The sequence below is a fragment of the Mytilus galloprovincialis genome, chromosome 3, assembly GCF_965363235.1.
Source record: "Mytilus galloprovincialis chromosome 3, xbMytGall1.hap1.1, whole genome shotgun sequence".
NCBI classification, from domain to species: Eukaryota; Metazoa; Mollusca; class Bivalvia; order Mytilida; family Mytilidae; genus Mytilus; species Mytilus galloprovincialis.
This window is the reverse complement of record NC_134840.1, coordinates 80,270,258-80,288,330: the sequence shown is the minus strand read 5'-3', so window position 1 is coordinate 80,288,330 and position 18,073 is coordinate 80,270,258. Positions and strand designations below refer to the sequence as shown.

The following is an 18,073-nucleotide window of genomic DNA, read 5'->3' as shown; positions in this document are numbered from 1 at the left end:
TTTTAATGTGCGTATTGTTATACGTTTACTTTTCTACATTGGTTAGAGGTATAGGGGGAGGGTTGAGATCTCACAAACATGTTTAACCCCGCCGCATTTTTGCGCCTGTCCCAAGTCAGGAGCCTCTGGCCTTTGTTAGTCTTGTATTATTTTAATTTTAGTTTCTTGTGTACAATTTGGAAATTAGTATGGCGTTCATTATCACTGGACTAGTATATATTTGTTCAGCTGAAGGACGCCTCCGGGTGCGGGAATTTCTCGCTACATTGAAGACCTGTTGGTGACCCTCTGCTGTTGTTTTTTATTTGGTCGGGTTGTTGTCTCTTTGACACATTCCCCATTTCCATTCTCAATTTTATGATTAATCCCAAAATTATCTCTTGCGTAATCATCTTTCAGTTGTCGCCGATGATTATTTGTTACTTGCCGTTGTTTGTGAATTGATCGTAGCAGTTGAAAGTATTTAATCATCACCCTATTGTTATTCATGTTGTTGTGTTTCAAACTCTACGATTTTAACGTTTAAAGGAGAGGAAAGGACATGACATGCACCAACGAAAAATATTTTTACTCATATTTAATTAACATTCATACAACGAATGTAAAAGAAATAAATATGTTACAATTTCTGATCTTTCTTTTTCAGGTGGAACTAGATATACTGGTTATAAAGACAATGTTGTTGCTGCTTCCAATAAAATGGTTTTTTTTTTTCAAATCAACTTGTTCCTTTCTTGATATATATATAAAAATATGCACAACGGTACTGATATAAGATGTTATAATACGAAAATGTTCTTATTAAATCGTGTTGACAAATATTTCGGCTCAACAAATGGCCTTCTTCTGTGTCATAAGTTTTAACAATATATATACATATATATATATATATATATATATATATACGAGTCTAAATTGAAAACTTCGTTCAAACCTATGATTGCGTTGGATAAAAACCGCAATTTTTATACGTGTGCATGTAAAACAAATTTCGTTGTAGAAGGGTCTAAAAACAGCACAAACAACATTTTCCAAAAGACCAAAAAAAAAGTGAAAAAGTATATTTAAACAAAACGCATTTGACTAACAGGTCGAACAACTGATGTTCTTTAACCCTGCTGACTGCCATTGGTGATTGCCAAATAAAATTTATCACAAGATGTAACAAAATGGATCTTAATATAAATTTAATACTAAACAGCAAAAAGTTAACTTCTGGCCACGATGTTATGCCACAAACATACAGTGTCAATATTTTTTTAGTACACCCGACCCGGATTTCGACAATGAATATCTCTTCAGTGATGTTAGGGATCGAAACAGTATTTGGAAGGCCATATAAAAAGTACCCTCATTTTTTAGATAGACTCTTGAATTTTAAGAGTCAATGTAGGATGAACGGATCATATAAACTGGAGGAAAAATATGATACAAGCCCAAACGAAAAAATATAAACGAGTCTAAATTGAAAACTACGTTCAAACCTATGATTGCGTTGGATAAAAACCGAAATTTTTATACGTGTGCATGTAAAACAAATTGCGTTGTAGAAGGGTATAAAAACAGCACAAACAACATTTTCCAAAAGACCAAAAGAGTGAAAAAGTATATTTAAACATATATATATGTTGTGTACAAAGTGTAAATAGATTTGTTTGTACAAGTAGTGTTGTATGAACTGCTTAACACAAATGGATAATGCAAGCACACAGTCTTTTGACACGCATATTTCTGTCTTATTTTCATAACTACATGATGCAGTCTAATACTGATCATTGATAGAAAAAAACATTACAAGACATGAAAAAGACTGTTTAAGGAAATGAATGTGGCATTAGGAGAAAAATGAAATTAGAATTTAAACCATTCAGGTATCCTCATTTTAAGTTTGTGAACAAGGAAAAAAGCACTAAATGAGAGGTTAAGTGTATGAATTTGAATTTAAAACATTAAACTGGTACATTTAAGAAGATAAACCTGTATCACCTGGTGCAAGAAGGTATGTGTCAAAAACTTATAACTTGTACAAAATCTTATACAAAAACCCTGTGCAAATTATAATATGTACAAACTTACATCTTGTACACAACACATATATTGTATATGTATATGTGATTAGAAATGGAGATATTTAAAAAAAAACAAATTGCACCAAGTCCCCATAGCATTAACTATCATATCTTTGTGACACTAAATATAAATGACTCGATCTTGATAAATTGATCGTAACAACGACAGTAATATGTTTGAACCCATGTTTGAGTTTCGCACGATCTTGTCACTTGTCAAGTTATCATCCAGTTTGCTTGTAAAACAAATACAAGCATCGTATTTTTCCTTAAAAAGACAAATATACAATCGGACAAATCGATTATTAAAATTTTGTCATATTTAAATTGAAAAATACCAGCTGCTCAATACATATATATGTCAAGCCTTGTTCGCTGTGCTCAGTCGACAAAAAAAATCATAATTTCATTAGTAGCTGGTGTCTTTAAGTATCAGAATAACAACCCTTTGAATAAACTTATATAAGTAAATGAGTATTCACATCGATATATACGATTAATGTTGAGTTCAAAGCAGACTACTCGTATTTTAAGATGTATTTCGTCACTTGAGGAAAGAAAATAAGGAACCAAAATCAGTCCCGCAATCTTAAACATCAATACTAGTAGGCCACAACAATTTAATTGCCTGTTCAACGGACCCGCCCGCAAATGATATTTTCTAAACGATTTTTGTAATGTTCCCACTTCTTGCGTCCGGAATAGTAATCGTGTCTATTTCCCGCGCTGTCTTTTTTTTTTCAAACAAGCGATCCAAGCTTGTTAACATTGGTACTTTCCCCCCACTCACGTTCATGCTGATTTTCGTTGTTAGAATAAAGAACGCAAAACTTCTGAGGAGAAGTGTGCCTTCAAATGCAAGATTGTTTGCTAGCGGAACAAACTTAATCATACCCACTGCATTCAGGAACATGTTGTTCAGTAGTTGTCGTTGGTTGGTGGGGTTCATATACATTGCTATTTCTCCGTTTGTGTATAGATTAGATCGCTGGTTTTCCTGTTTCAATTCATTTACACTAGTAATTTTGGGGTCCTTAATAGCTTGCTGTTTTGTCTAGGCCAAAGCCCTATGTTGAAGGCCGTACTAAAACCTGTAATACTATTAACTTTAACTACATTATCAGGTTGGGAACAACCCTTTAAATGCATAATCCCTTTAATGAGGGACTGTCCCCCAGACAAGGGGTCATTTTACTGTTGTAGAAAAGAAAAAAGAAAAACTTGATAAGAATAAATTTAAAGAAAAAAAGAAAAAGTTCTTTGACATGTTTTGATCATATAATACCATATAGATGTATAGTTCTTTCGGAAAAGGTTCAATAAATAATAATGCCATATGGTACTTACTGAATGTGTTTTTTACAAAAATATATTGAATATCACTTGAAATGTACCCCTCATTAAAAGGATAGTTATTACATTGAGAGTTTTCTAACCTTGAAGGGGCTGTTCCCAACCTGGTTACAAATTGGATGGAAAATTGTCTCATTGGCACGCACATCATATTTAGATACAAAGTACCAAAAAGACAAAGAACTAAAATAAGAACATCAAAACAACAGAGACACCGACAACTAACTATCATATAACTAACATGTACACACATCGACGAATAGCTCCGAACCCTAAAAAACTGGATATTTCTTGGTGAACAGGAAAAAAACCAACATTTTATTGAAGAAATGTCAAAGTATAAGTGGTAAATGAAGTTTTATACCATTCTTTTTTATCAATTCTGTCAAAACCTATTATATTTATGTTACAAAAACAATATAATCGCTCGCCTTTACGTTTCAAGCTTCGCCCCAAAAATTTACAAATTATGTTTTTTTTTAATTAGAATATTCAAATCGCTCCCTCATCCCAATTTTTGGTGTAAAAAATCCGTAGAACAAGAAATTAAATTGGTGTTGCCTGAAAGAGGTCGAAAAATACCAGAGGGATAGTCCAATATATTGATCGAAAATAAGCTTACATCACCATGGCTAAAATAAAAAAAAAATACAGACAAATAATAGTACACAAGAAACAACAAATAAAACTGAAGAGAAAGACGAAACCCTCCATAAACTAGTATCGCAGGTGCACTTGAGGGTTAGCAGATACTGCTCAACATGTGCCACCCGTCGGTTGTTCATGTTATTACAAACTTGGTAAATAATTTAATTTGGAAGCTAACATTCGTAATAAGGGAACAGAATTGTAGCAACGACATAAGGAACATAAAGTGCCAACCATTGCTGTAGTATAATAAGCTTAAATTTGGAAGATCACATAGGCTTGTAAAGTTGAATTCGACATAGCTATTCTTAAATTTTCGTAATAAAAAATAAAACAGTTTGACATTTTCACACGAAGGACATCATACGCACATGGTCAAATAAGGACATTTTTCAAACAGAGGACATCTGGCACACACAGCCAAAAAATCTCAGTACTAGTGTTCTACGAACGGTATTGAGGGTTTATACACCTCCAGCAACTCGATACCGGTGTAAAATGAACTTTATTGCATGATAAACAACCTCGAAAATTTCAGCACTGCTCGTGTAGGGACGTTAAAAAGGGGCTAAACATTACGTCTGGTTTTAACATCAACAACACGACAATACTTTATTTTAAGAGGGTTAATCAGTTAACTATGCAACTAACTTGCCTAAGTCCCTTATAATAGAAAAGCATAAACATAAATGCAAACATATACATGGCATTCATTAGGATAGAAGTCACGTATGATGATAATGTTCAATACAACTCGATAACGAGTGTTGTGTATTTTTATTATACCTAGGGTGTTAATTTACTCTATTACATAGCTGAGCGGGTAACAAATTTTTTGAATGTTACCCTCTTGTCTAGACTAATCGATAATTTCAAGGACAATGAATTGAATTTACATAAAGTAATTAAATAGAGTGATTTTGATCTACGTTTTGGCTCAGATGACTGTCAAAAAGAAAAAAAGAAAACATCTTGCCTAACTTTTGTTGTTTTATCTAATACCCGTAACGGTGTTTTGTACGTGACCTCATAGAAAATACTTTTAAAAATAAAATCAATCTGTATAAGACAATAATGATAGGACATTCAGTATAATAAATTAAATAACACATAGCTGAGAGGGTGATAGAGCAGCGGTTGACAATGTTTTCTCAGGTAACAATCTGCTCTATCTCAGCTATGTGTTATTTATATTATGGATTGTTAAGTGAATAAAAAGGTAAAACATGCTACGCAGAGGAACATGTTATCAGTTCGCTGGAGTTTCTTATTGACAACATATTTCTTGAATACGGAGGTAGTTTTTTTTTAATGTGGCCATTCCTATGGGAACGAAATGTGCACCTACCTCTTCTTATTTTCAATTGAGTCTGAGTTCCTTCAGAAACTTTCAAAAACAAGATGATAAAAGAAGCCAGACAATTTTATCACATTCAAATAAAAGTGTACTGGTTATGTCCTATCCATTGACCATCCAAACTTTCTGATTGAGTTCCATCAATATTCACTCCAGAACAAGAAATAAAGGAAACTGGTATGGCTTCCTCTATCTCATCTTTAACCTTTACCTTGAATTTGACATAAAAGGGGTCATCTCAGAACAAAAATCTATTAAAAACGATTTTAATTTCTCTTACCTTGGAAGTAATATACTAACTTCATCTGTATATAGGATATATTTTTCCCCAACTTATTCAGTTTCTATAGCTTGTAGTCGATACGCAGACTTAATAAAACGTCCCAAGTGTCTGAGCACAAAGTTTACGAAACATGGATATGTAAAAGAGCGTCTCGTCCTTTATCTAAAAATGTTCATCGAAAGATACAAATGCCTTGTTGATAAATATTTAACTTCACAAATAAGCATGATGGTCTTATAAAAAAGATACCAGGTACTGAATAACGTGTAATAGCTTTTCTTTTATTTGTCGTTGTAAAGAGTAAAATCGCGTGTTATATGCGCTGATGTGATTTTTCATAATTGTTTAAGGGAACTGATTAGTGAGATTGTAAAACTGATAATGTAGAAAATCTGTTGCGAGTAACAATAGAAAGTTTTTTGTCAAGTGAACACAGTGAAAAGTAAAATCACAAAATACTGAACCCCGAGGAAGATCGGAAAGTCCCTTATCACATGGCAAAATTAAATAACAAAACACATCAAAAACGAATGGACAAGAACTGTCATATTCCTGACTTGGTACAGGCATTTTATTTCCTTAACTGTTCAGTTATTTTTTTTGTAATATCTTTTAGAAGAGGCTCGGTACCTAACATTCCGCCTTTGTGTTATTGTGCTATGGTCATTTTTTGTTATTTGTGTGTCTTTCATTTGTTCTTATGTAAGATGTGTATACATGCAATTCAGATTTTCTCTGTTGACATATTTGTTTTTATAGGGATTAAGATTATAACACAATGTTGACTGCTGTTCCCTTATTTTTAACATAATGTGTCTGTTCGTTTGGTTTTCACATTTTTCAGACCGAATCCTTATATCGTTTAAATGTCAAGTCAATAAACTATTCTTAATACTGTAATATAGAAAAAAAATTCTCAATTGTTGTTTATTGTATTTTTGTATTGATTTGTTTTACACATTTGAAAAATTTTCCCCTTTAAAAGGCCTCATTTCTGGCGGAGTAATATAATAACACAATCAAATGGGATCGGTTGAAACGAATCCGATTGTGAACGAATTCTTTTGAGTATGGAATAAAATAGAAACAATAAGTATAAAACAATTTTCAACAATTGCTAAAGAAACAAGTTTGAGTCGTTCAACGCTTCGTTGTTTATATTGGAAAACAAATACTTGACAAAGAGATCGTCATGAATAATTAAATAAAGTTCTGGCAACTAATATTTTATTATTCATGAGGAAATGTGATATCGGGTCAGTGACTGTATATGACATAGACATATACAGAACACGTATTTGCGCATCTTGTGTGCAGAAAAAATGGTACCATTTATGTCATTGACTGTTCAAATAGAACAAGTAGAAAATAAAATGAAATTATATACAACTGTCGAACAATTGAAAAGTTTAGATAGCTATAAAACCTGGTTTAATCCACATTTTTTACATGAAAAAATGTTTCCACCAAGTCAGAGTTAAGACATTTGTTTTCCTTTCGTACGATGTGTTTAAACTTTTGATTTTGCTGTTTAGAAATTTCCTCAAGTTCGGTATTTTTTATATTTTACATTACAGTAGCAGTGCTGTATAGACATTTGATATGGGTTATTTTTCTGTTATAATAATTAATATATAAACCAGTGTTTATGAAAGGTTATCTAGATGTTTTAAACACCTTGAATTTCCCATACCTAGGACCACTGGTGTATGAATGTTATTTAGGAATCATATGCATGTACCTCAAGCAACTCAGCAGCAGTGCTTCGTGAACATTTTCTAGAGATCATATTCCTCAGTACCAGTTTTGTTTGAACGTTATGTAGTAGTCATAAGACCTGAACAACTCAGTAACTCTGTTGTATGAACGCTATCTAATGGTCAAACAACTCGAACATCTCAGTTCCAGTAGATACCGTATCGCAGGTGTAAAATTTCGCAATTTCATTGAATAAGGTATACGGAATATTTTTGCGGATTCAATTTTTTTATTAATACCTTTGCCTGTGCACTTTTAAATTGGTAGAATTGATTTTGGCGATTTTTTTCTATCCAAGAAAATAAGAGAAAATTTACACCCTGCGAAAGTAACTTGCTATAGGATAATTTACCTCGAACATCCTAGTTCAGTCTTATCGAAATATTATCTAGGGGTCATTAATCTCAAACAATCAGAAAGTCCAAAATTTCGAATATCTCAGTAACAGTATTATTTAGTTGTGTTGCTGTTTATATATAAATGCCTAAATATGTGCTCAACAGTACTTAAAATAGAAAACAACACGTTCAATAATTTCTTGCGTCCGAGGCGCTTTTCTGGATTTACCTTCATCAGGAACGCTCAAAGCCAAACATTTGAAATCCGTAGATGTATAAGTACCGAAACCGTTGAAGAGCTATATGTCAAAAATACCTAAAATAAATAGCCAAATTCACCTAATGCCAACTTTGCCTGAGGGAGTTGAAACATTACTTTCTAAATAATTTCTAAATGTCTAAACGGACAATTTTAGTTAAGTTTGTTAATCATGTCAGTACCGAAATACTGACTACTGAGCTGATGATACCCTCGTGGACTGACAGTCCACCAGCAGAGGTATCGACCCAGTGATGTCAATAATAGAAAACAACACGTTTAATAATTTCTTGCGTCCGAAGCGCTTTTCTGGATTTACTTTCATCAGGAACGCTCAAAGCCAAACATTTGAAATCCGAAGATGTATAAGTACCGAAACAGTTGAAGAGCTATATGTCATAAATACCTAAAATAAATAGCCAAGATATAATATAAATATAAAATATAAAATAATATAAGATGAAAATATACGAAGATGATTATATTAGTACAAATCTGTAGACTTTAATAATTGTTTCTTATCATTGTTATCTCCGCAATATCGACTATTATAGACATTCCAGACCTATTAAATGTGCTGGTTGGTCCTTTAAATTGACTATTATATATATCGTGGTCATACACCTCGAACTACTCAGTACAAGGATTTACCTCCAATGTCCAGTAGAAATGTTTTAAATCGGTCAAACGCTTTAAAAACGCAGTCGTCCACCTCGTCTAACTCATTACCGGTGTTGTAGGAATGTTTTCTGGAATGATATACTGCTAACAACCCAGAGTTGTAATTTAGTAGTCGCACACCTCAGTTATGGTGCTATAGGAACATTTTCTCAGGATCATATTGCTATAGCAACTCATTACCAGTGAATAAATGTTATTTAGGGGTGTTATACCTCGAACAATTCGGAAGCTGTTGTAAACGACCGTTTTCGGGTCGGTATAGACCTCGAACTACTTATGTATTAAAGTTATATTGCGTAACACACATCGAATATCTCAGCACCAGTGTCACACGATATCTAGGGGATAAAAAACCTGGATCAACCCAATAGCAGCGTCATAAAAACCTATTTGTAATAGGACTACTCATGGGGTATTTAGGTATCATTAGTATATATAATACTGTTTAACATTGTCTTATAAGCGGATTGGCTAGCCATTTAACCAGGTTCAGCCCACCATATTGTTCATATTGTTCCTTAGATTTCCTATTATAGTTGATGTGTTTCACTCGGTTATAGTTTGTAACTCGGGTTCGTTTTCTTTCAATCGGTTTCTGACTTTCGAACACCAGTATACTTCTGTTGCCTTTATTCATATATGCACGTTTCAAATAGTCATACGCCCTGGTTAAGCTTGATGAATTTCAAGGTTGGTACCAGTGTTGTCTTGAATAGATCACCCGAAAAACTTATTTACAATGTTGTACGAATGTTATCTTTTGGTTATATACATCCAATAACTTTTAGAAACGTTATATAAAAATTATCTATGTGTTATAGTGGCATCGGTGGCTGAGTGGTATAAGTAGTTATCTACTGTAATCGCTTGCCAGTCAACACTGAGGTTGTGAGTTCGAACCCCCTCATTTAGGTGCACTCGACTCCATGCAATCTTAATTGACTAGGGTCGTCAGTTTTCCTATCGAAGTTCGGTGGTTTTCTCCGTCTTCATCCACTATTAAAACTGGCCGCCACGAAATATAGTATTATATGCACCTTTTTGAATTGGGTCAAATTTTCTGTTGAGTTAATTCGCAAAATGTCACATCTGAGAGTTTTTATATATCACCAATAATGGTATATATTAATTAATATGCAAAATGACTGTATGTTGTTTTTGAAGTAATCTGATATGAAATTGTTTCTAACTAGTTAAATTGTGCTACGGTGCAAGAGGAGTTTTTGTCAATGAATGATGGATTTCCAGGCGGATAAAGGTTTAAACGCTGGACTAACGTGCATTCGGTACGATCAAATCGAATTTTTTTCACCCTTTCAGCTTTATTTTCGTTTTGTTAAATGTTGTTTTGTTAGCAGCTATCAAACAAAATGTGTTTTAAGATAATAATTTTCCTGTGTTTTTCATTAATATTTTCTCATATCCACCTATTTTAGATGCACCTAAAATTTACAATCTGTAGATAAGGCATGTCAAAGATTTATGGAAACTTCATATGAATCATTTAATCAATATATTTTGACTCACCAGACTAGTACAGAAAGGTAAATATACTTTGTATGTAAATCTTATTTCTTTTTCTCTTTTTCTTTGCTTGTAAAAATTTAACGTGGGCTTTTAATTTGAATTCCAGGAAATCATATAACATTTAATGTTGCAATTTTTAATTTTTTCTCATTTGTCTGTCCGAAGTCGATTACATCATATATTTCATTTGTAAAATGTATACTACGCAAAACATGTGTCCTTCTGTGTTTATTAAATAAAGCGTGAGCATTGCTTAATTTTCCGATTCTTCTAATGAGCCTCTTGAACTATATAAGTAAATTTTCATATTTCTTTCTTTACTGTTATTCCACAATGGTCCAGTTAACACAACATTGTTTGGTCTTGCTTCTTTTTGCATTGGGTAAGTTCTTCTCTTGTTCATTACTAAAGTAACGCTAGGATTTTTTGAAATTCAGGATTATATCAAGACGATCAGGCCTTTTGTATTTATTTTTTTGGCAAAGGTATCCATATATGTGTTATTCAAATATTTTATAAAGAGCGTATTTCTATTAATCCTGAAACACATGCATGCACGGAATCATAATCATATGTTTTTATTATGGAAAGCAAATTTATAAAATGTTAAGTAAAGTAATGTTGTCTAAATGTATACCTTTTTGTTGAAAACAATTTAGAAAGAATTGTGTTAACTACACTTGTTCTGTTTTATATCGATTATCAGGATATGAAATAGTTTGTAGTTGAAAGAAGGCACATTGGTATACTTTAGATAAAAATTTATATTGTCCTTCCCATTTAGTTTGTGAAATAAAGTAACAACGTAATCAGAAATTAGATATATTATTTTTAAAATACTGATTGTGTGATACAGGGAATTGCAGTATTGCTAAACTTTAAGTCTTTTTCGGTTATATTAGTCTTCATTGTATATTTTACGTTTTGGATTTAAAAAAATCCGTTAATGGTTTCGCTGTATTGATAGAGAAAATTTTGTGTCAGGTCACTGCAAATGAATGTTGTTTTTTTTTTTTTTTTTTTTTTAACTTTTGTCAAGTACCCTTTATGTAAATGATAATGAGATACAGAAAATTTCTTTTTTATAATGTTTGTCTACCGTCATTATTATTAAACAATGATTAACCTTCATAATGAAATAACAATGATTAGCTATATATATCGAGATAAATAAACAATGATTAACTATATATATATCGAGATAAATAAACAATGATTAACTATATATATCGAGATAAATAAACAATGATTAGCTATATATATCGAGATAAATAAACAATGATTAACTATATATATCGAGATAAATAAACAATGATTAACTATATATATATCGAGATAAATAAACAATGATTAACTATATATATATCGAGATAAATAAACAATGATTAACTATATATATCGAGATAAATAAACAATGATTAACTATATATATCGAGATAAATAAACAATGATTTTCTATTATTCTTCAATCAAAGAGGGGCGTAAGACATGAGAGGAACAGTCAAACTCATAAATCGAAAATAAACTGACAACACCATGGTTAAACATGAAGAAGACAAAAAGGCAAATAGCAGTACACAAGAAACAAAATAGAAAACTAAAGTCGGAGCTTTATGAGTTTGACAGTTCCTCTAGTTTCTTTCGCTCCTCTTCTAAATAGTGGAGCTAATCCGAAATAAATCTTACCTATGTAATTCCACAATGTCTTCCTCGATCTTATTGAAAATAATGACCAGCTTCAGTGCGGAAGGTTTGGGTGTCTCTGTCTCATTCCGACTTTATATGCCAATATTAACTGAACATCATCATAACACCAAGATCACTGACAGTGGCCTGATACACCCAAAAAAAACAAACAAACACGCCTATCAATCAGTGCCATACATTATATTATTCAGATATTGCAACTAAAGTCACACAAACAAATTATCAAAATTGTGAAGGGCGATTACTAAAAGAAGGAATAAGGAGTATTAATCTCTCTTTTAGCAAATGGAAGTAGTTATGGAAATGGTAAAACAACAAAAATTGTTGTAAATAAAGATAATGGATATGGTTATGATTACGACGATGGTTATGGAAATGATAAAACTACGAAAATTGTTGTAAATAAAGGAAATGGAAATGGTTATGATCACGGAAATTATGGAAATGGTAAAACAAAAATCGTAGTAAATAAAGGAAGTGGATATGGTTACTATAACAACGGTTATGGAAACGGATATGGTTATGGTTACAACGGTTATAGAAATGGAAAAACAAATATCATTGTAAATAAAGGAAGTGGATATGGTAATGGTTACAACGGTTATGGAAATGGATATGGTTATGGAAATAGATATGGTTATGGAAATAGATATGGTTATAGAAATATATATGGTTATGGAAATAGATACGGTTATGGTTACAACGGTTATAGAAATGGAAAAACAAATATCATTGTAAATAAAGGAAGTGGATATGGTAATGGTTACAACGGTTATGGAAATGGATATGGTTATGGAAATATATATGGTTATGGAAATAGATACGGTTATGGTTACAACGGTTATAGAAATGGAAAAACAAATATCATTGTAAATAAAGGAAGTGGATATGGTTACAATAACAACGGATATGGAAATGGATATGGTTATGGAAATATATATGGTTATGGAAATAGATATGGTTATGGTTACAACGGTTATAGAAATGGAAGAACAAATATCATTGTAAATAAAGGAAGTGGATATGGTTACAATAACGGCGGCTATGGAAACGGATATGGTTATGGTAATATATATGGTTATGGTTACAACGGTTATGGAAATGGAAAAACAAATATCATTGTAAATAAAGGAAGTGGATATGGTTACAATAACGGCGGCTATGGAAATGGATATGGTTATGGAAATTTATATGGTTATGGAAATATATATGGTTATGGAAATATATACGGTTATGGGAATAGATATGGCTATGGTTACAACGGTTATGGAAATGGAAAAACAAATATCTTTGTGAATAAAGGAAATGGATATGGTTATGGAAATATATATGGTTATGGAAATATATATGGTTACGGAAATATATATGGTCATGGGAATATATATGGCTATGGTTACAACGGTTATGGAAATGGAAAAACAAATATCTTTGTAAATAAAGGAAGTGGATATGGTTACAATAACGGCGGCTTTGGAAATGGATATGGTTATGGAAATCTATATGGTTATGGAAATATATATGGCTATGGTTACAATGGTTATGGAAATATATATGGCTATGGCTACAATGGTTATGGAAATGGAAAAACAAATAGCATTGTAAATAAAGGAAGTGGATATGGTTACAATAACGACGGCTATGGAAATGGATATGGTTATGGAAATAGATATGGTTATGGAAATATATATGTTTATGGTAACAACGGTTATGGAAATGGATATGGTTATGGTTACAACGGTTACAGAAATGGAAAAACAAATATCAATGTAAACAAAGGAAGTGGATATGGTTATCATAACGACGGTTATGGAAATATCAAACACAAACTGTTTTATAAATATTAATGAGGAGTAAGACTTTCCAATTTTGAAGTAAGTCATTCAAAATTCGTAAGATGAGAAATTAAGAAAAAATTAAACAGAACGAAAGAGAAGACATGTATATTATTATCGATAAATGTTACCTTCCCTATAAAATGATCGCATACGGTGAATATAGTCAAATAAAACATTGTCGCCGTTTAATGCAAAACGTGTTAAAATTTTAGGAAAATGAGAGAATTTTCTTCATTAGTGATACTCCATCTGGAGAGTCAATTACCTGCAGTTCTCAAATAAACTAATTATAAAAACAAAACATTAATCAGCTCCTGCTTCACCTTTGGCACCCGTCATGCACCCGAATGATTAATTAACGTTTACGCAAACCATACAAGTGCTTTTGAAAATTATATAGCAAAATGTTGATAATCAAGCAAAACAAAAACATCAGAAAATTTTGATTGTAATCATGCTACAGTATGTCATTTTATGTTATTTAATCAAAGAAATGAATCTATGAAAAATACATTTTAGAAATTTTGTATGTATGAAGTGCCTTTTTCGTGATAAAATTTCATCATAATCGTTCAACCCCAATCATTTGAAAGCCAGTAATTTAGTAATGCATAGAAACGCTGGAAGTTTTAGGACAAGGTATAACAAAATTCTCCTTGTGTAAATTTCCCCTTCGGTATTTTATTTTTTTAGGAATATGTTAAAAATCATATCGATATCGAAGTTTTGAAATTCACTTCCTGGTTCATGTTACATCTATTTACAAAATACAAGCCTCATAATTTGAAACAGATATGTTAATGTTTTCTTCATGGGTCGTTGATTGCGTCTCTCTTTCATGTTGATAGAAGAGGGGCGAAAAATTCGAGAGGAACAGTATAACTCATAAATCGAAAATAAACTGACAACGCCATGACTAAAAATAAAAAAGACAAACAGACAAATAATAGTACACAAGAAGCAACATAAAAAACTAAAAACTAAGCAACACGAATCCCACCAAAAACTGGGTGTAATCTCAGGTGCTCCGGAAGAGTAAGCAGATCCTGCTCCACATAAATAATGTGTTGCTTCAAAATTTGAATTCGTTTTCTAGGTTATCTCGTGAAGGTTGATTTGAGGGTGGTGTATTGATCCCGAAAATATTCTTTCCTAGAATCATTATTAAGTTATTGCTCTTTGAAATTTGTTACTTGCCCTTATCTGTGAAATTGATTTGAGTTGTTGAAAGTTTTGATTCGTTACTATAATATCAGATTTATGTTGTGTTTTTCTCACGAAAACAAAGGTTTTTATTTATATCTAAACAGTAAAATTACAAAAATAACTCCGAGGAAAATTTAAAACAGAAAGTCCGTAATCAAATGGCAAACTCAAAAACTCAAACACATCGAATGAATTGATAACAACGGTCATATTCCTGACTGGGTACCGGCATTTTCTTAAGTAGAAAATGGTGGATTGAACCTGATTTTATAGCTAGCTAAACCTCTCACTTGTATGGCAGTCGCATCAAATGTCATTATATTGACAAAGATGCGTTAATTAACATTCATACAACGAATATAAAAGAAAATAGATGTTAAGATTTATGAACTTTGTTTTTTTTTTTTCAGATGAAACAAGAATATATTGGCTACACAGATATTTATGTTTCTTTTGCCCAATAAAACAATTCAAAGCGTCTTTGAGATATTGTTATTTGATTAATTAGTTATCAAAGGTACCAGGATTATAATTTGATATGCCAGACGAGAGTATCGTCTACATAAGACTCATCAGTGACGCTCAGACCAAAATAGTTATAAAGCCAAACAAATTTTTAGATGGTGACGTTTCCTTGTCACCATCTTACGGTGTTTATATATCTCAACTTGTACGATTCGCTCGTGTATGTAACAATGTTTTAGATTTTAACGAGAGAAATTTATGTATTACTGAAAAATTATTACACCAGGGTTTTCGATATCACAAACTAGTCAAAACATTTACTAAATTTTATCATCGGTATAAGGACATCATTCGTAAATATAACTCAACAGGCAGACTTCTTATACGTTCAGGTATTTCACATCCAATTTTTTATGGAAATATTCTTTATAAAGCACAAAGGTGTCAGTATTCACCTCAAAAACTAACAAAACCTTTGAATAGACTTATTAAGAAGGGATATAGTTACGATACTGTTGTCAGGTCATTAAAGATTGCATATTTTGGCGTTAATATTGATTCACTTATAGGGTCTTTGCATCGGAACTAAACACATTTATTCAAAAACCAGTTGTTGGCATGACACGGGTTTATATGTTCTTCTCATATATGTTATGATGGTATGATACTAAACCCTAACTGGAAGGATTGTGCCTGATGTTCATATGATGAAATCATAATCTTTCAGTCAGTTTAATTGAAGTCTGGAGCTGGCATGTCAGTTAACTGCTAGTAGTCTGTTGTTATTTATGTATTATTGTCATTTTGTTTATTTTCTTTGGTTAAATCTTCTGACATCAGACTCGTACTTCTCTTGGACTGAATTCTAATGTGCGTATTGTTATGCGTTTACTTTTCTACATTGGCTAGAGGTATAGGGGGAGGGTTGAGATCTCACAAACATGTTTAACCCCGCCGCATTTTCGCGCCTGTCCCAAGTCAGGAGCCTCTGGCCTTTGTTAGTCTTGTTTTATTTTAATTTTAGTTTCTTGTGTACAATTTGGAAATTAGTATGGCGTTCATTATCACTGCACTAGTATATATGTGTTTAGGGGCCAGCTGAAGGACGCCTCCGGGTGCGGGAATTTCTCGCTACATTGAAGACCTGTTGGTGACCTTCTGCTGTTGTTTTTTTCTATGGTCGGGTTGTTGTCTCTTTGGCACATTCCCCATTTCCATTCTCAATTTTAAGTACAAAGTTGAAGAGCATTTAGGACCCAAAATTTCAAAAAAGTTGTGCCAAATACGGCTAAGGTATTCTATTCCTTGAATAAGAAAATCCTTAGTTTTTCGACAAATTCTGAGTTTTGTAACAGGAAATTTAAAGTGTATCTAAGCAGTGTGAACGGTGAGCTGCTATTCAAAAAATCGCAGCTGTATTTATTTAAATAACAAAAGCTGAAAAACTAATTTCTGTTGATTTAGAACATTTAATAGTACTAATCATCTAAAGAGGTAGAGCCAATTTGCCTGCCATTTGTTTCATTCGATAAGATAGGTAAAATCATGTTTTAAATAGCCCGATAGATGCTAATTATAGTACATGAAAATACGTCACATCATCTATTTTCATACCTTGAACAGGTATTCCTACAAAAACAAGGCAAGACTATTGATTTTTTAATATTGATTTTATTTTATTATGAACATCCTTTATGCAAGGTGCCATACCACGTAACTTGTCAAGAAGCCAAATAATATCGAACAAATATAATCGTGATTTTCTCATTCTGAATATATGTTTATCTGAATTTGTCGTCTATAAGATAAGATAAGATAATACATGTATATATTTTAACGGGAGAACATCTTACATCAGTTGGTCATAGATCACCCTGTGTTACTATCACATGTTATATTGCCTTTTCTGTCATTTTAACAAATCGGCCTTTCGTTTTGATACAGATGCAACAGCTTCTTGATGTTTTACCTACAATTACGATTTGTAGTGTAACTCATTTGTTCTGTTGTGTTGTTTTATTTTCTGATGACTTAGGTACCGGTGTAGGGACGGTGGTAAAAAATTCAGTACTTGTATCTATACAGTTTGTGAATTGGCGACAACATTGTTGTTGGCTGCATTTGTTACATATAATACCATGTTCAAAAAAGGTTTCGAAAATTGTTTTTTGTTGTTTTGAAACTTGTATACAATGGCCTTATTTTAAGTTATGTGTATATTACACCCGCAACATGTAGGCTTCATTTCTATAGAATTAATTCTCGTGTTATTGGTTATGTGCAGGCACCTACATCAGTTTGACGGCAGTTATCCCTTGAATATATGTAATAAATATAAACACATAAATAGAAAGTAAAACAAGAGTATGGAAGTCATAGGATTGCACACAATAAGCGATACATTATTTTTTTCTTTGATACATGTAAAATGATTATACTAGTAAACTATATAGAACCAGAATGACTCTATGAATTAAGCAAACATCCGAAAAAAATATAATAGAAACATTAAAATTTAATATAACAACACAAAAAAAAATGCAAGTCTTCTGAGCGAGATTCGAACCCTTTCTTCAAAACCATCAAT

The 18,073-nt window shown here is 32.1% G+C and overlaps 1 protein-coding gene across 1 annotated transcript; it reads left to right on the top strand.

Annotated features, from left to right (window-relative positions):
• The first annotated feature begins 10,598 nt into the window (after nucleotides 1-10,598).
• Nucleotides 10,599-15,501, top strand: LOC143066585 (uncharacterized). Its single transcript, XM_076239460.1, has 3 exons — nucleotides 10,599-10,655; nucleotides 12,263-13,851; nucleotides 15,432-15,501. Exons 1-2 carry the CDS (start codon nucleotides 10,607-10,609, stop codon nucleotides 13,822-13,824), a joined length of 1,611 nt encoding a protein of 536 aa, XP_076095575.1. The 5' UTR covers nucleotides 10,599-10,606; the 3' UTR covers nucleotides 13,825-13,851; nucleotides 15,432-15,501.
• The last annotated feature ends 2,572 nt before the right edge of the window (nucleotides 15,502-18,073 follow it).